Raw genomic sequence first — 19,782 nt, 5'->3', positions numbered from 1 at the left:
CGTAAAGAAAAGTAAGAACTAGGCAGGTATAAAACATGGAAGCTCCTTAACATTACTTGTGGCGCATGCTGGCTCTCTTAAGCGACGATGGAGAGAGTATTGATGATCTCAAAATGGGCGTTGTGTCTCCCTCGCCTTCAGTCAAAGCCAGTTCTTAACTTGTTCTCGAAGCCAACTACCAGGTATAAAAGCAGGCTCGAAAGCGGGCCCAGTTAGAAGCTTCTGCTCCTCCGAGGGATTAGGAACATCACAATGGTAAGCCACCGCTGACCTCTTCACTCTCACAAGGCGATGTCACGCCTACAATTCTGAAAGCATTGCTTTATAAAGCATCGTTTTCTTAGAGGTAGGGTTACCATAAATTTTTAGGTTTACTAAAGGTGTTTTTCATTCAACAATCAGATTATACCCGCTGTTAATAAATGGGTGGTAATAAAGAAGCACACAATTATTTTCAGTCATTTATTTTTGCTGGAAGCGAAAGTATTACTTACCTAAACGATGTTTAGGCTTTATGCCAAGCAGGAGTCGTTTCACTGTTCAGTAGCTCGCGCCTGAGTTACCTGAAAAGACAAGACCTGATAGCCTTCCCTGCTGCAACTTGCAGTGAATGTGCACAAAGAAGTTGAAGAAACAAATAATTCCTGTTCATGGAAGAAATAAATTAGAAACGCATGCTCACCGACCAAATTTGCATGAATACTGCTTCTACAGACGTTATGGATTTTACTTCCCCGCCACGGTAGCTTAGCCGCTATGATGCTCTGCTAAGCATTAGGAGGCTGTATAAAACCCCAGATGCGGCGGACGCACTTCGATGGGGGCAAAATAGAACAACGTCTCTAATATTGTGGGTGCAATAATGATCTCCTGGTGGCCGAAATGAATCCGGAGTCCCCAAATACTGCGTGACTCATAATGAACTGTTGGTTCTAGTCTGTAACACCCCAGAATTCCATTCGAATCTCCTTTTCCTCTACAGCTGCGTGCCTGCATCGTCCTCGCCTTGGCCACCAGCGCCTTCGCTGGTCACGTTGGTCACGTTGCCGGAGGCTACACCCTCGCTAGCAACCTCGGCTATGGCCTCGGCTACGGCAGCCTCGGCTATTCCGGTCTTGGATACGGTGGCCTTGGTCTGTCCCATTATGGCCTGTCCCATGGAGTTGGCTACTCTGGCCTGACCGGCTACGGTGCTGGCTTCGGATACGGATATGCCCCCGCTGCCAGCTACGCCGTCGCTGCTCCAGCTGTTACCCGCACCGTCTCCACCTACCACGCTGCTCCAGCTGTGACCGCTGTCCACGCCGCTCCAGCCGTGACCGCTGTGCACGCCGCCCCAGCTGTCACCTACGCTGCTGCCCCAGCTGTCACCAGGGTGGTCCAGGCCGCTCCAGTTGTCCAGACCTACGCTGCTGCCCCAGCTGTCACCAGGGTGGTCCAGTCCGCTCCAGCTGTCACCTACGCCGCTGCTCCAGCTGTCACCAGGGTGGTCCAGTCTGCTCCAGTTGTCCAGACCTACGCCGCCGCCCCAGCTGTGACCAGGGTGGTCCAGTCCACTCCAGTTGTGCAGACCTACGCTGCTCCAGCTGTCACCAAGGTTGTCCACTCCGCTCCAGTGGTCGCCAGCTACGCCGCTGCCCCAGCCGTGACTGCTGTCCACGCTGCCCCAGCTGTTGCCACCGTTGCCCACGCTGCCCCAGCCGTCGCTACCTACGGAGTTGCCCACGTTGCCCACGCTGCCCCAGCCGTCGCCACCTACGGCGTTTCCCACGTTGCCCACGCTGCCCCCGCCGTTGCTACCTACGGTGTTGCTCACGCTGCCCCAGCCTACTACGGCTATGGTGTTGGCTCCCTCGGCTACGGTGCCGGCAGCTACGGCTACGGCCACGGTCTCCTCGGCTATGGCCTGAACTACGGCTACGGCCTTGGCTCTCCCCTCAGCTACTCCACCCTCCTCCGCAAGAAGAAGTGTAAGTTCCGCTGTGTTGCCTGTAGCAAACAATTCTATCTGGTATCGATCTCATCCGTATTCTCGCAGTGCTAACACGTATTTTTTGTTCTCTTTCCAGAAATCCGCTTTCTCTAGAGAATTGGACCACACAGAAACCACACAGTCATGGACAACCAGGTTTTCTAGTTTCAATGATGTATAATCATTGTTATGGCAGAATAAACTGTTTGTCTGATATTTTTTCTTTCTTGACTGATCTACCCCATACGAGACATGATCGCATTGTTAAAGAAATTATGGTGTTCCATAACACCATAGGAACAGTTTTAATTTAATACTGAATCCCAATTACAGATTCAATGTGGCCGACGAAGTATTAGCCGCAGCACTTCTCTAAGTCGGCGAGTAACAGAAAATCTGCGATTGGAACACAGGCACTCACGCCACTGCAATTGGCAGGGGGCGCTAGTGCACATGTGCTTCCGAAGGCGCTCAGCATTCCTCACGTTCGCACGTCATTGTGAGCCTTTTCGGCTTGAACTCGTGCGCGTTGTGTTGAGAAGATTCGTGTTTCTTTTTAGCCTTCTGCACTCAAATGGACACCACACCGAATGTAAGTCTCCTTTTCACGTTCGCCGTGATTATGTGTCGGAAATGTCGGAGAAACAGCGAAGCCTGCGATGAGTTTGGTGGCAATACATCGAAGCGACCTGAAGTTCATTCGGAATTGCATTTCCTCAGCAGTAATTGCTAGTAAAAGGCGAACTTACGAAAAGGAGCTGTTGTTACCTCTTGATCCGCATACCGGTGAACGAAGTCGTCGCCGAAACGTGCAACTTTGTAATCTGCTTGTGATCGATTGTCTGACTTATCAACGATGCACTAGCTCTCGATATTACCCTTTTTTCTGCATTTTATGTCTTTGGTGCGCATATAAATCATGCTCGTCTGCAAATAAAGAGCAGTTGGAAGTGGGCGCTTCTTGCTCTTTTCTTTTTTCCTTTATTCGCGTGCCACGTGTAACCGTCGTTATGAGGAGTGTCAATGTAGAAAAAGTATATATGTGCCAAGTGTGGAAAAGCGGTGGCGTAGTGAAGGTGAAGGTGACATGGAAGAACTCGGAAGAGCCTGTAGGTGCGTATAATAACGCTTTTGTTTAAATCAACAAATTTGTTTTTAGAGAGAAAGCTGTATATGAATAAACCTCTGTAGTTATTTTGGCATCCGGCAACAGAAATTGGACTTCGCGATTTGTAACGAACCCATACAGAATTAGTTTCATTGTTTGCTTTGTGTGCGATGACGTACGGGTGCAGTGTTGCGGCGCAGATGTCAAAATGCGGAACAAATTAGAACGCTCGCCCTGAAAAATAGCGTGAAGTCAAGGTTTATTCATTTATTTATTTATTTACAATAGACTGAAAGGCAAATGCATTGTAGAGAGGAGTGGTTACAAATCAACTGTAAGTTATAGAAAATTATAAAGAAATGTTAATACAGTAGCTATTAAGGCAAAGTACAAGAAAGTAACCACAAAACAACAAACAAGCAGCGTGATTAAACGAAATGACTCGCAATGTGGAGCAGTTCGTTACAATGCAAAAATGAAAATAAGGATGTTCTGAACAAAGAATGATCCGTGATGGAAACAAGAGTGGCAAGAACGGGGTTACAGCCACGTGATGATTTCAGTATGAAAGGGTATAGAAATGTATTCGTAGGATAGGATGCACACCCTACTTTACTAATGGGGTCAACCCGCGATGAATTATTTGTAGGGGGAGGAATGAGCTAGGCGTATAGATGTTGATGATGGTAGGCTTTCTTAAGTAAGCATAAGCAAAAAAATGTTTGCGTAGCGATAGTGCGTAGCCACAACGCTAAAGTGGCTTTTACTGGCCTTATACTGGACATTCGAAAATAATTGGCCAGTATAAAATGTGTGGCTTTATTCTTAATCAGTTCAAGTGCATTAGACAGAGAGAGAGAGAGAAAGGATGCATTGAAAGGCAGGGAGGTTAGCCAGAGGTAGTTCCGGTTGGCTAGCCTGCACAGGGAAATGGGCTAAGGGGAATGAAAAGTGAAAGAGAGCGGAAGGGGGAGGTAGGGAGAAAGACAGACGAGCACGAACAAACCGCGTACACTATAGAGCGGTAGGGTTCGGCGTTGTTACCGTCTATCGTGAAGCACCGTTGACCGCAGGAACCTTAATAACGCGAGCAAGGCCTTTAGCGCGGATGTTCTTTGGAAGCGCGGACCCAAAGCTTTGAGTTCTGGACGATTATCCAACTGTTCCAGTACTTTGCACATCACTTTTCTCTGGGCCCTATATCGCGGGCCGACAAATATTATATGTGCGAGCATCTCATTGCTGTTGCATGCGTCGCACAAGGTTATCATGGTCAGATGCCCAAACAGCAGCGGCATACCTTAATTTGGGTCACACAAGCGTTTTTAAGAAGCAATTTGTGTGCTGTTGGAGACTTGCTGAAATTTTTACTTAAGTATCCGAGCAATCGATTTGTGATAATAATTATAACGGTGACATGAGTTTTCCATGTTAGATCAGACGTTATATTAATTCTGAGATATCGACAGCATGAAACTTGTTCAAGTTTACTACCTTTAAGTTTATAAACTGGGAGGCATTCGTTTGTGCGAGTAACATGCATGAATTTGCATTTCTTATTGTTTCCTTAAAACTTTTATGGCCCCAGTCCATTATGTAATCAATTCAGATTGTAATATGTGTTCATCGTGCTCATTGGTTACACGAATATAGAAGCATAAGAGTTATCGGCGCTAAAAACAGCTGCGTTATTGATTGGATGGGCATGTATAGTTCATACACCCGAAGAACAACATGCGTTCGAGGAGCGCTGGAGGGAAGAGCAACGTGAATGAAATGACGCCGGCGAGGAATGACCACCGATTAAGAACCTTCCCACAATGTTGAAAGAACAATTGACAACAATTCCACTTTGTGAGGATGGAATGCAGCGAAAGCAATTTGAGTTTCGTTTTAGAGCTTTGGCTGTCGTCAGCTTTCGCTGCCCTTGCATCTTCAGACAGTGGAATAGTTGTCATTTTTTTATTTCCTTTGTCAGTTAGCACAATTCTAGCCTTTGATCTAAGCTACTCAGTGAGGTGAAAATTAGGTCCACGAGAAATAAAAATGCTCAATTGAATAATTAATGCAGTTGTGTTAAATAACTTATTTTTGTATTACTGCAGAGCACATATTTAAGTGTACCAATTCCAGCTGGTAAGTATGCAAGGCATTGCTTCCTACGCATCGACGCCGGTGCGGTCTTGGAGGCCACGAGTGAGGCAAGCCAAGCCATCGCGGCGGAGTTCGTTGGCTTCCTCGTTTGCGGAGCGGATGAAGCCTGGTGAGCGCGGCAGGTCAGCCTGGACCAGGTGCGTATTCCGAGCGTCGTGTTGCGTCTCACTTGTTTCCCTAGTACGATGGAGTTTGTTCGCGTCCCAGCGTGCAAGCTTTCTTCTACCACGTTGAAATGTCTCCATTTTCAAGGCGCTGTAGCTAGGCCAAGTAGGAAGCTGAACAGCAATCACAACATAGGAACAGAAGGCCGCTATCGTACAGGCAGTCACGTCAGTGTGCGAAGTTGTGTGTTGCGTGGGCGGAAGATTGCTTTATTATACTTTTTTATGTTTCATTAAAATTTTGTTGCATATGTGGTTCTATTGGCCCGTAACTCATCTCCTTGTGTAGATGTTTATTGTTCTGCGAGCCGTTGAGCACAATTTAGTCAAGGGCAATAACGGTTGCAACGAAATAATGAATATAACGAACTTTTTCTTTCCCCTCTTGAACTCCGTCTTCACAATGTATTTTTAAAGGGCTACAGGGATGGTCATGCACAAACCGTGAGTTGTTTCACACCCAAGTGAAATTACCGAGCCTCATACAGCTGTCCACGTTCACGTGGCACAGCGCTTTGTTTGTGCCACCGTGATTCCCAAACTTCGCTTCTGATGCCGGTCACCACGAAAAGTCGGTGGTTGCGAACTGTTTAGTCAAACATTGGATAATAGATGAAATTTCAACTATTTAGAGATTTACAGCTCATATCTTCTCGAGCAATCCTCCGCAATGGCTACTTTAAAATGCCGTCAAAAGACGCGTCAAGTCGAATTTCATTTGTATTTCCGACGACTGAGGCACTAGCAAATGAATTTCAGACATATTGGCTATTCCGTTTCATTAATCACTCTCGAAACGCAACAGGAACGCCAAGCCAATGGCCCGTATAATTAAACAACGTATATTTAAAAAAATGCTACAATAGTTGGTGAGAGTCAGTTTTTATGCGGCCAGTTATAGGATTGGACATATCATTAGCCAATGCAGTCAATGAGTGGTAAAAATCGCTTACCACCTAAAAACTTCGCGTATTCATCCCAAGAAGATCTAGTAGTGGATCCCTTGTCACGACGGAGCGAAAACGTAAAGTAGTAGCCTGAAGAATGGCCCATCGCGACACATAATTTGCACGAATTTACGCGTATGCCATTTGTTATATTCTAAGCAAAAACAGCACTTCAGAGACTGAGGTGCAAATCGTCAAAAACCGTGGACGCTATTTCATAAAACTGGATAAAGGATTCTGCGTCGTTTCTATTCCTGCCCTTATTCCTTCGAAATTAGCGAAACATTTTCTCGCCCTGTCCACTTCGCCAGTCTCCCATGCTGCGTCACAAAACCGGGCCACCTCCCTTTGTCTCCAATGAGATGGACTGTGTTCTGTCACTTGGGTCTGTTCTTGCATGGTTTCACACTTAATTGCAGCAAATACTCATCGATCGAAAGTACACCTGGGTAGCTCATACCTAGATTCTTCTCCCTGCAATAAATTCAAGTAAAGGAAGCACAGCTGGTAGAGCCGATCAATTGTTTCCCCCGTGGATGACATTTTGCGGTTATGGAACGATATAGATAGGCTGCCGTGGAATCGACACATTTGTCGCTACCGCCTTAAGGAGGGGAGTACTTCGGTTTGCTTTTTGAATGTATTTGTACCGAAGCTTATAAAACAATTCTGCGTTCAGTAGCCTGAAATTGTTATTAGGCGCTTCTTTGCAATTAAATATTGCTACGCAGCCCCTTTAAAAATATTCATGCAGAAACAAGCCAAGATGAAAATAAGTGAGAAGAGAGAGAGAGAGAGAACCCTTTAATGAAATGCAGAGATTTCAGCTGGCGTATAGATATCGCAGACATGGTACTCTGAGTAGGGAAGGAATTGGGGAGAAACAGACAGAAGGAAGTAATCGAAAAGCTTTCTTATTCCACTGAGTCATCCGTGGATCGCTCATGTGTAACGGATATACAATCAAGACTGTAAGATCAGTCTGATTAAGGTGTTAATGATATTTTTAATGATACACGCATCAATTTGTTATGTATAGTTCTGGACCCACAAAGGCTAACGTTTGGGTGGAGGAAACAATGATGTTTGTTTATATTTATTTCTAAGTTATAGATCCTGAGTGTCGTATTGGAACCACAAGCGATCTCGTGCCCCAGCAGTCGATAACGAAATACTTCTCGAAGTACTTATCAGCGCAGCAGCCCAAAAATTGCTGCTGATGTTCCTGGATCCGCGCGGTGAGCGCTGGACTTTCCTATCTGGTCGAGTCGCCATTGCTTTCCGCACCCCTCTAGCCACTATTGCTGCCTCAATCATTTCTTGAACGCAGACGACGTCGCCCAGCCAATCTACATCACTCAGGATCTGTTCTGACGGCACTTTAACGCTTCGCTGTCACGCCACCGTGACCATCCAGAAGCCACCGCAAGTAAAGCAAACGGAAGCGGACCAACGGAAATACCGGTACCACTGTCCTCACCCTTCGCTCACCTGCGTGGGGCCCGCATGACCTAAGCGCCGCTCTGACCCCTCGGAGAGCCCTTCTCGCACGGTGACGCACTTTCGGACCACTTATTCGGCCCACCCGAATTCATTTCTACGTCTACGTGCTCCTCATCTCTCGTCAGCCGACAGAAATCCTGTCATGGTATATAATGTTATTTATCTTTAAACCAAAAAATGCACCTCGTGTAAATGAGGACAGCTTTTTATTGGGCCATTCAGAAAGCTTTGCGAGGCCCTGCTCGCGCTTGCATCGCTTCTTACGAAACATCAATAAACAACGGGCTACATAAAAATCTCTTAAATTGTCAACGTAATCCGTCTCATCGGATAGGGAAAATAAGTTTTCAGGGTATGCACTGTTTCGAACTGTGGGCGCTTATGTAGTATATCGAAAAGCTCATCGAACAGCCGCGATCTGACCAAGTTACGTTGCGGTCGTGCTGGCATCATATAGAGATGCTTAATTCGTAAAGAGATTACTCGTGTCCTGGCCTAGCCCCAACTGACGTTGTTGCTGGCAACCTTGTGCCCACACTGGGTTCCCGTCCCCATCGTGAAGGATAGACCAGTGGGCGAGGGCAGATTTAGGGAAGAATATTTCTTGACTGCGCCTGCTCTGCTACAGGTTTAAGTTTGCTGTGGTGTTCTGATATGCACATATCTTTTCGGCTCAGAACTTGGTCCTACGAATGCAAGTTTGGTTCCCTGTAATGCGAAATGGGGCATGTCTTACATGCTAGCGTGCTTGACCCACGAGGGTATCGGTGATTGTTACAAAGGAAAAGCGGTGATAGCCAGAGATTTAAATGTTAGAACGTCCACGAAGGACCACGAAGCGCCCGACATCACAGGTCGGATCGGTGCCTTGAATGGCGTACCGAATTTTGCATACTTATGTGTACCTTAGGGCGAGAACTGTACGCGTGCACACAACGCTTGCAAAGACCATGCACCTACAGGTTTCCATATAGAATTTCAGCGAAGGAGCGCAGGAGAAACGGGGCAAGATATGCATGTACGTGGTGGGGAAAATTACTGGCAACCGGAGTCCGCTTTTGATCTATTCCTCACAGTGATAGGAAGAAAGCACCGCTGCCTGACTTGAGAACAGGGTTCTCGGCATTACACAAGTCCCCTATAAACAGGCCTAAACTGTGAAAGCCTTTAACGATATTCCGGTGGACAGTAATCCCATTATTTCCTTTTAACTAGAGCTATTTGTGTCATGTAATACATACACATGCTAACCCATGAATAAGTTCTCGTCTTGGACATTTTGTGTGAGTTGGTGCGGCGAGCATTTCTTATGTCAATCGCAATGTCACAACTACACTGCGTAAGAAACATTGCATAAGCTCCACTGCAAACTCAACTACTTCAGCATCAGTAGTCACATGCCAAGCGCTCGCTTTGCAGTACGCATTATATGTATACATCTGCAACTTCTCAAATTCTTAGTACTTACTATGGTAGAGGGTAGCTAGGCCATGCTACTAACACAGCTGAGTGAAATATGGGCAAAGGGTTCCAAACAAGCACGATCTTTAATTTGCCTCAACCACCCACAGGCGCTGGCGCTCTGTTTGGTCCTGCCAAAAGAACCTCCATCGACACGCTACATTGGCCACTTCTGTAGCCTTACAAAGATGGGTATCGAGAAATCATGGGGGTAAGTGCGGCTAATTGCAGATTTTCACACGTGCGCGTAAATTGTGCGTGATGTTGGTACCTGCACTTTAGACTTGCTGGATGGTTGTTTCTTTCCAGCGCTTCGCATAGCAACAATTTGCTAACAAAAAAGTGAGCGTTTGCATATTATAGACTACGATGAAGAAGAGGATACGAGACGCGCGTGTCAGCGAAATTCTCTCCATCTCTGTCATGGTATTGTGGCCCTGCGGAACGTTTCGACTAGGTTGAGCACATCGTGTCTTGTTATTCATCAAAGTTTATTGTCGACTAAAGCTTTAGCTCGATCTGCAAGTTCCACCATCGGGGCGGATAGAATTCGCGGCGCGTCTCTCGTCCTACTATGTGGTGCCAGGGCACAGCAGTGCTGTGCTCTGTAAATAAAGAGACTGACGAATTGTACCTGCCATGTGTGTATACATGGGTTGTGTTCACATGCACCGTCCTACTGGGAAGTTTTGACTACATGCAAGGATATGGGGGTTGCGTGCAGCATGATTTTTATTTCATTTCAATTGAACATAAGAAGTTACATTACCCCTAAACGTAATCTAGCTCCATTATCTACTTCGTCGTATATTTGTCACCAACGAACACATGAAGATGCAATGAAATGTTGGAATCTAAATGATTTGAAGCCTCTTTGAGTTAGCCAGGCAGCAGCAATAGCGGATGCCACAAGCGCAGCCTTGTCGCCTGCAGCTGTTGGCTGCCTGCGTCTCGAGGAGGAAGGCGTTGTCTCATGATCGGTTAGGGAAGAGTATAGACTACAGGTGCACGCACGGAAAATACTAAACATATGTGAATAGTTTGAGGCTTCGAACCCCTTGTGTTACACTTGCAGATGCATATTTAGGGCCTCATTGTGCAAAGTTTTGCGCACACAAAACAATGACAACAAGAAAACGACACAAAGTCCAGCGCCGACTGACAACTCAACTTTATTCCTAGAACAGCACATATGCACCCTCGAGACCCATCTAACGATCACCGGGAATGGGCAATACAGCATCAGTTCCACGTCATAACAACATTCAGAAATGCAGCATAAACCACCTACTATCTCCTATTATAGAGCAAGTTCATTTCACTGTCATTCAAAGCCATATATAGATGGCTAGCACATTTTATTTGCAGTGTAGATATGTGCCAAGCGTCTACAATTTCTCTCATTATCTGATTAGGATTAAGCTACAAAATAGCGGTTTGGTCAACAATGGCTTACAAGTGCTCGATGAACATTGCGCGCAGTGCGTTGCCAATTGTGTGTACGTCCTTCCCTTCAAGTTGGCCAGGTATAAGCCATTTTTCGATCAAACGACGATACTGTATCTTAAGCCTGATCAGACAATGAAAGACACTGTAGAAGCTTGTAACTTTCCTAGACTGCAGGCAGCATGCGCTAGCCATCCGTCTATCGCTTTTAATGACAATGAAACTAACTTTCTCAATAATAGAAGGTAGTTGGTCGTTTATGCTGCATTTCTTAATGTTGTGACAATGTAGGGCAGGTGCTCGTTGCCCGTCCGTGGTGATCACGAGATGGTTCTCGTGGTGTATATGTGCTGTTTTAGGAATAAAGTTCAGTTCTCAGTCTGCGCTGGTATTTGTGTCCTTTTCTTGTTGTCGTCGTTTAGGGTGCGCGAAACTTTCCACAGCAAAGTCACACCAGCTAGTATGTCTTTCGGTGTTATTGTACACGGCAGGGTTCACCCCAGACTGGGTACATACCCGCAGTTGCACATGCCCAGTGGCAAAGATATCTGCTCGGGCACATACCGAGTCGCACGTACCCAGTGGTCGAAGTTTTCCACTCGTAAAGGCAGCAGCCAGCACATACTCAGTGGCCAAAGTTGCCTATACACATCATCATCATCATCATTTTTATATTTTCACCACTCAGTACAAGGTGAAAAAGGGAGAGCCGGAAAAAAAGCCGAAAATTCTGCGGCTTGACAAAGCTTCGGTCTCCCAGATAGGCACGGTAGCGGCTGGTGTAGCAATACAATCACTGATAAAGTGAGGATATAAGAGTATTTTTACACAGAAATACATCGACATTTTCGTGTTAATACATAGAAACTAAATATAATACAGTTGTGTCAAACAACTCCCAGTATACAATTACAATCTGTTGCATATTATTATTTAACACAGACTCCGTCGCATGTATCATAAGAATGCAAAAGCAATGTATATATATATATATATATATATATATATATATATATATATATATATATATATATATATATATATATATATATATATACATAAATAAATATAACAAATTTCACAGACATGTACAACAAACACACGTTACCATCAGTAAACGTTCTTTCTTTTTAGAAATTAGTTTACATACTTGCAAATACATATGTGCGTCCAGGTTAAAAAACAGAAAAAAAGGTAATCGGCATATGGACTGCTGCTTTCGTGACAGACACCTCGGCAATGTAGCCCAGGGCGTCCTCACATCGTCGATTTTTTTTTTCGCCAAGACGCTCTTTACAGCATCCAGTTTACAGCCCAAACCCTGCCCAAAACCTTGATTGTAGGAATAATAGTTACAAGTGTGAACGTACAAACGCAACGAAAGTACATGATAAGTTCTGCGGAACAGTTAGAGCAGCTAACAATACACATCTATAAGAACAAATCCAATATTTTAGTTTTGTTTAGAGATAGCACATCAATATTTTGCTGGTTGAAATAGTTAAGTAGGGAAGGTAGTGTATGTTTAAGGCGTTGGCAGCCATAATTAGTACGTGAGAAATGAATATGCCATAGTGCCTGGTGACGATATGAATATGTACTTCTATTTTGTTGTAGAGTTGCCAGGGTTACGAATGAGTCGAGTTTTCCCAGCATAGTATTTCTATAGCTTAGTAACGTTTTGAATTTATATGTGTCACGGGCTCCGATTATTCTGTTTTGTTGGAAAAGCTCTTGCGTATGCTCAAAAAAAGAAACGTTCGCTATCACCCGAATTGCTTTCTTTTGAAGTATTTCCAGCATTTGAATATTTTGGGCTGTAGTGTTACCCCATATAAGTGAACAGTAACTGACGTGTGAATGGAAAAGTGCATGATAAATAAGACGCTTAACTTTAAAAGGTAGTGCACTTCGATTCCGATTTAACACACCAAGAACTTTTCGCACCTTTGAGCAAACATGACTAACGTGTTCATTCCAAGGCATATGCGCTGTGAATATTACACCTAGGGTTTTTATGGATGACGAAATGTTAATTTTATACGGACCCAACACGATACTATCTGGCAATGTGGTAGAACTTCCCGGAGCATGAAAAATAACGCATTTTGTTTTGGTTTCATTGAGGATGAGGCCGTTTGCCTTAGACCATGCTTGAAGTACATAACAAACGGAGCTAGCTATAGGCGTTATTTCTTTTAAATCTTTACCGGTAAAGAAAACAGAGCAATCATCTGCATACGTGACAAATTTACACATATCGCTCACTTGTACAACATCATTAATGTAATAAAGGAACAGTATTGGGCCAAGGATGCTACCTTGGGGCACACCCGCTGTCAAAGGTTTCATCTGTGACCTGTACTCATTAATTTCAGCAAATTGATGTCGGCTTTCTAAATAAGATCGGATAAGTTCAAGTGTTATTCCGCGGAAGCCATATTTTTCCAGCTTTATCAGCAGCAATTTGTGGTTGACCCTATCAAAGGCTTTGCTGAAGTCTAAGTATAACCATAAACTCAGAAATTTTTTTCCATGTTCTCTAGAATAAGCTTCATCTGTATGGTTAAAGAAGTTTCCGTAGACCGCTTTTTCCTAAACCCCTGTTGACAGTCGGTCAGCAGGCTATGTTTTCGCGAAAAATTGTGAATACGAAAGTTGACAATTTTTTCGAGTCCCTTTGATAGCACAGGAAGTATAGATACAGGCCGATAATTGCCAATATTATTTTGTCACCTCCTTTGTGAACAACGATTACTCTCGCTACCTGCATATTACGCAGGAAAACTCCGGTTGACAGGGAAATATTAAAAATGTGCATTATAGCAGGTGCAAGTAAGTCTATGACGCACATAATTGGCCTAATTTCTGAATCATCTACGTCTCGACTGTGGCTATTTTTCAAGAATGAAAATGTTGTAATCACCTCAGGGATGCTAAGAGGCTTTAGGAATAAAGATTCTCTTAATGAATCTGCATGCATTGTATCTTGAATGTCGTGGTCTACGCATCCTACTTTAACAAAAAAAATCGTTTCGCAAGTTCTGTACCACCTACAAAAGTGCCATCAATGTTCAACGTATCTGTTCGTGTATCGACTGACTTCCGATTTAGTGTTTCGTTTATTTTTTTCCATACTTTGTCACTTCTGCGCATGCACTCATTATTAAATATATGGCTGTAGTAGTCATTTTCCGCCTTTTTCTTTGTTCAATTTATTCCGAAACTGTTTAGATTATTTCCACTTTGAGAAGTCCTTCGACTTGATGAACGACTGATAAAGCTTCTTTTTTGGTTTATTTGCCTAATGATTTCTTTTGAAATCGATGGCTTGCGCGACTTTCTTCGACTCCGAGAGTTTTCAAGCGGGAATGATTTGAAGTACAGCGTTTTGAGTTTGCTCATAAACTTATCAGCTTACTCGTTGGCATCTTCAATGGCAAAAATATCGCTCCAGTTCATTTCGCACGCTGCTTCTCTGAATTTATCTAGTGTTTGTGCCGATATCTTGTGGCACGTTGTCTCTTCAGTGCACGTGCTTTTAACGGTGCCTTTACGCTCTAGAAAAAGGTATATAGGCATATGATCGCTGATATCACAACTTATGACTCCCGATGATGTCGTGCTATCAATAGTCGAATTTAATATGAAAGTGTCTAGTAATGATGATGTATTGAGGGTTACACGTGTTGGGGATCTTATTTATGCTGCAGAAGTCATTGGACTCTAGGATAGATAAAAATTGCGCAGTAGGTGCTGAATTGGTCTGCATGTCAATGTTGAAATCCCCGCCCACTATACGCAGATAGCCGCTTTCATTTACGCATGAAAAAAGGTTATCTGAAAACTCAAAAAAAGCAGAGTGGCTGGCATTAGGGTGTCGATAGAAAACCGCAAATACTGTATTTTCTTTCTTTATGCATTAGACTTCATAATTTTTTTCTAGCTGTGCTATATTCTCTAAGAATGTCATACCCTGTTAGAGAAACTAAAATTGCAACGCCGCCACCTCTGCTTCCCCTGCGGTTCACGAAGAAATGCTCGTATCCTTGAGGTATATAATGTTCCGAGTCATCATTCTACCAAGTTTCGGTAAAGATCAGTATAAAGTACGAGTTAAAATACACTCATTTATTTACAGGTATCCATCTTGATCACTTCTTTCTCTTCCTCCCTTTTGTTCTTGTCTCTTCTGTCTTCTTCTTCTTCGCCGGAACATCACATCCTCCCGGACTTCGGTTTTCATCCCTCCTGGGATGATAGGGTATGACATTTCCCACTGTTGCTATTTCAGTTTTTCCTTCCAGTCCCAAGTAGTGCAGCGATTTCAAGATTCCTTGTTGCTTGACGGTCTTTATCACTGTGTAGGGCCCAGAAAATTTGGACTTCGGTCCATCTAAACTCCTCCGGACTAAAACTGTATCTCCAGGCTCTATTACAGGCATCTTTGGGCTATGTCGCAGATCGAAGTGTCTCTTCATTGTTGATCTGTAGCGTGCAAGCTCCTCTTCCGTCTTGCGCCTTTCCTGCAGATCTACTTTCCCAACGATTCCAAGGTCGTAGTCGGCCGGTAGCCAAGTTGCTTCGCCTGATGCAGCAAAGTTAGGCGTGCATCCTAATCCCATGGTATGAGAATGATTGTGGTGCCTGACTGCTGCTTCCAAGGCACACTTCCATCCTCCATGGAAATCCTGGTAAATTGCGATGAATGTTTTCAAATCCCGAATGAGCCTCTCAGCTAGGCCGTTTCCTTCTGGATGGTAGGGTGTGGCAAATCTCAGGGCAATTCCTCTATCACGGGCCTATTCTTGAAGCTTCTTACTGCGGAAAGCTGGCCCGTTGTCGGAGACCACTACCTTGGTGTTCTTGAAGATATTCCGCTCCAGTAACGTCAAAACAGAATTGGCGTCTTCCTTTCCAGGCTTTGCAGCTGCCATGCGTGTGCATTCATCTATTGCGACAAGGAATGCCTGAGTCTTACTGACTCCCTCACCTCGCTTTTTTAGTTCGGCAAAATCTAGATGAATTACTTCAAATGGGACTTGGGAATGATTAGCGATGACCATTTGATTCCCTCTTGGACGATACTTGGCCTTGTTAATTTGGCACTGGTGACATGTTTGCACGTAGTTCTTGATATCTTCCTTCATATTTTTCCAGATGAATCGACTTTTTATCTTCCAATAAGTCTTCCAGAATCCATCATGCCCTCCTGACTCTGGGCTGTCATGGTACAGCTTCAAAACCTTTTTCACCAAAGTTCCTGGCACACAAAATTTGCCATTATTGCAAGTCAGGTCTTCGGTGCCTTCCCACAAGCTGCAAACATGTTCATGATCAGATGTTCTCACTTCTGTGATGTGAAGCCTGGAAAGAGCATCTGCGTCAGGGAGCTTATCACCAGGTCGATGGCTTACATCGAAAGTGAACTGTTGTATTTCACTGATCCAACGCGCCACTCTGCCCTTGGGCTGGGTTAATCCCAAGAGGTAGGTTAACGCTCGGTTGTCAGTGAAAAGCCGGAAATGACGACCCTCTATGTAGCTTATGAAATACCGGAGTGCCATCACAACAGCCAGAGCCTCTTTTTCTGTGGTCGTATAATGTTCTTGGGCTTTTGAGAACGTAGAAGAATAATAGCCAATCACCTTGAGCTGGCGTCCTTGCTGTTCCTTTGTGTCTCGTTGATATAGAACGGCCCCTGTACCATATTGTGAAGCGTCCGTACACAGCTCGAAAGGCTTGTTGAAGTCAGGTAGCACAAGCACAGGATCCGACGATATAGCTTCAACAAGGTACTCGTACGCTTTCTCGCACTCTTCACTCCAGATAAATGGCACATCCTTTTGCGTCAGCTTGGTGAGGCATCTGGTCTTTGCAGCGTAATCCTTAATGAACGCACGAAAATGACCGGCGAGTCCGAGGAAAACACGGAGTGAGTGTAGGTCATATGGCTTGACGAGCTTCTTCATCCTTTGTATAGACTCCTCTTTGGTTGTTTTAGTTTTGCCGTCAAAAACTCTTCCTAGAAAGACAACATTTGTCTGAAAAAATTCACTCTTGTTCTTGTTAATCTTTAACTTTGACTTGCTGAGGGCTTCTAACACGCACGAGAGGTGTTTTTCATGTTCTTCTCTTGTACGTGAGTATATGATGATGTCGTCAATGTATACGTTACAAAACTTTCCCAGGAGCTCATCAAGAATGCCATTCATCATTTTCTGAAACCAAGCTCCAGAATTCTTCCAACCGAATGGTAAGCGGTTGTACTCGTACACATCGAAAGGTGTTACAAAAGCAGTGTACTGCTTGTAATTTTCTTGTAGTGGCACCTGCCAGTATCCTTTACAGAGGTCGATCCGAGAGAAAACGTTTGATCCACCAGTTTCATTGATGATCTCGTCTATTCGGGGCATGGGAAAAGGAAACAAATCAGGCTGGCCGTTGATCTGCCGGTAATCTGTGCAAAGGCGAAATGAGCCATCGTCTTTCGGTACTATGGTGACTGGTGACGCGAAAGTGGATGTTGATGGCCTTATAATACCGGCATTTAGCATTTGCTGCAGTTCGGCCTTTAGCCAGGTCTTTTTCTCGTGGGAAAGACTGTATGGCTTTTTACGCACTACTGTGACGTCACGAAGCTTAAACGGTACCTCGAAGACATCTGCTGCTGGCGGGTACGTCTCAACACAAATGAGTTCGGGAAAATTTGGCAGTATCTCATCAGCATTTCTAACTCTTCGATGTGAATTTTCAATTCCACGCAAGTTAGGCTTAAATGATCCGTCAATAGTCACTTCGTCTCTCCAAGAAATATTCATCTTCAATCGCTTCATATCAGGCCGAGATAAAAGAAACAGGAAATCAACACCCTGCATGACAAGGGCATCTACTTTTAGGTGATGTCCACCAAATTCAACCTCTACTTCTGCCCAGTGTTGCAACCTTCTAGTTTTTCCATCATAGCTTTGAACACTAACTATTCTTCCTTCATACACCTTGCTCGGTTGGATGATTTCTTGATTTACCAGGCTTACAGATGCTCCAGTATCAACCAGGGAGTCCAGACTTTTTCCATTTACCATCATTTTAACAAATAAGAGATTTGACTTCAGAAGGTATACATTTTCCATCGTGTCACATTGGTCGGACTCGGTATTAAAATATTCTACCGTTTCGCCATGTGCGTCAATGCTCAGTGGTGGAGTACTATGCCTTTTGATGGAACCGTGAATCAGAAAATCACTGGACACATACTTAAGGCAAGCAAGTAAGTCATCCGTGGAGGTTGGACGGTGTACACAAACCTCTCTTTGCGATTCGTTAGTCATGCCTTGAATTATCAGGGGAAGGATTGCAGAGTCCGGTAGATTAGGGTCGGCAATGTAGAGTAAACGTCTCTTCTCGAAAAAATAATCCATGACTGTCCCTTCTCTGTGTCTGAAAGCTAATGCGTCGTCCCATCTGTCAACCGGATTTCGCTCAAAAGCAGAAAGAAAACTATCTTTCCACTTCTGCCATGAATCACAGCATTGACTTGCGATTCGCATGTCCCACCATTTACTGGCATTGCCAGATAAAAAACGGCGCATGTTACACACTTTGTCGTCCAATGACGTCCAGTGGTTTTGCGCACATGCATATTCATAAAATCTGAGCCACAAGTTGGCGGCATTAGACACCCCATCGAAACTGTCGGGCTTGAACTCTTCTTGATGTGGTTTCTGTGCTCTTAGTGAGTCGCTAACTGCTTCGAAAATCAGTCGCTGTTGCTCATACTGCGTGGTCTGCTGCTGAAACAGCGCTTGCAACAAGGCGTTATGCGTGTGCTCAGTCTCGTTCTTGGAATCTATCCTTGAATGTCCCGGAAACATAACCTCAAATTCAGACATAGAAGCATGGATTCTTACCACACCTTTCTCAACGAGGGCCGCTTCGTTCAGTTGACTCTTCTCAGCGATGATGCGAAGCAGTTCCGATGAAATCGCTGATTCCTGAAGAAGCACTGGATCTTCGCCGTCAAGCTGGTAGGTCTTCACGGTCGTCTGCCCATCTGTTCTTCTTGCCAACGTCACTTCAAGCCACATGGTCGGCTGCGCCAAATATAAAGTACGAGTTAAAATACACTCATTTATTTACAGGTATCCATCTTGATCACTTCTTTCTCTTCCTCCCTTTTGTTCTTGTCTCTTCTGTCTTCTTCTTCTTCGCCGGAACATCACAATCAGTAGGTCAAATTTTACCTTACATAATTTGATTAGTACACTGACTTCATCTTTTTTGTTCAGCCGTGACCTTGCGTTTAGATGCATGAATGTTAGCAGCTTTGCTTCGCTGCTAGTTTTGTGTCTCTTAACACTTTCCTCGGAAATCACACAGTCTGAGCACGCCATCTCTACTGGAGCTGCGAATGTGTCAAAGCTTATGTTTGTTAAACGCTTGTGATTTTGCTCAGGTCGCTTTTACGCCTGATGCGAACGACAGGTGAAGTCTCTGTGCGACGTGCAAGAATAATGCCATTCTTCCTCCACACAAATTTCCAGCTGTGTTCACGTTTGCGTGCTATTGCCGTCCCTAACATTTTATTCACTTCGGGACAAAGGTGTTCATTTACAAACACAGGAGATTCAGTGGGCAAGCCGAGGGATGCATTTGTTGGCCTTTTCTTGCGTGACTTCTGAAGCACTTCATTGCGTTTGTCACGGCGTTGAAACTGAACAATTATATTTGTCTGATTTTCCTTGTTTGTACGAATTCTGTGACAAACATCGATGTCCTCGCGTGCTATAGGTTCACCAACCACCTCACCAATTTTCTTTAGCACTTCAACCAGATTTTCGTTTGGTTTCTCGACTATTCCTTTAATTTCAAGATTTCGATTACGCGAGTACTGCTCGGACTGCAAGAGGCCCGACTGGCAATCTGCCAAGTCCTTCTCCAGCGTGAAAACATTATGTTGTAGTAGTTCGTTTTCTTTCTTCAGCTCATTATTTTTACTTAAAGTTGCCATCAATTTTTCATTTGTAT

The 19,782-nt window shown here is 44.3% G+C and overlaps 1 protein-coding gene across 1 annotated transcript in view; it reads left to right on the top strand.

Moving 5' to 3' along the window:
* Window positions 1-237: 237 nt before the first annotated feature.
* The window catches only part of LOC135910988 (ice-structuring glycoprotein-like), a 37,554-nt gene continuing 18,009 nt past the window's right edge, over window positions 238-19,782 (top strand). The window contains exons 1-3 of the mRNA XM_065443063.1: window positions 238-255; window positions 983-1,970; window positions 2,533-2,564. Of these exons, the coding sequence (XP_065299135.1) occupies window positions 253-255; window positions 983-1,970; window positions 2,533-2,564 (1,023 nt within the window). The 5' untranslated portion in view covers window positions 238-252. The remainder of the gene's footprint in view (window positions 256-982; window positions 1,971-2,532; window positions 2,565-19,782) is intronic.

This window comes from Dermacentor albipictus, chromosome 2 (genome assembly GCF_038994185.2).
Source record: "Dermacentor albipictus isolate Rhodes 1998 colony chromosome 2, USDA_Dalb.pri_finalv2, whole genome shotgun sequence".
In the NCBI taxonomy this organism is placed as follows: Eukaryota; Metazoa; Arthropoda; class Arachnida; order Ixodida; family Ixodidae; genus Dermacentor; species Dermacentor albipictus.
Note: the sequence above shows the minus strand (reverse complement) of the source record. Positions and strands in the feature narration are given on the sequence as shown.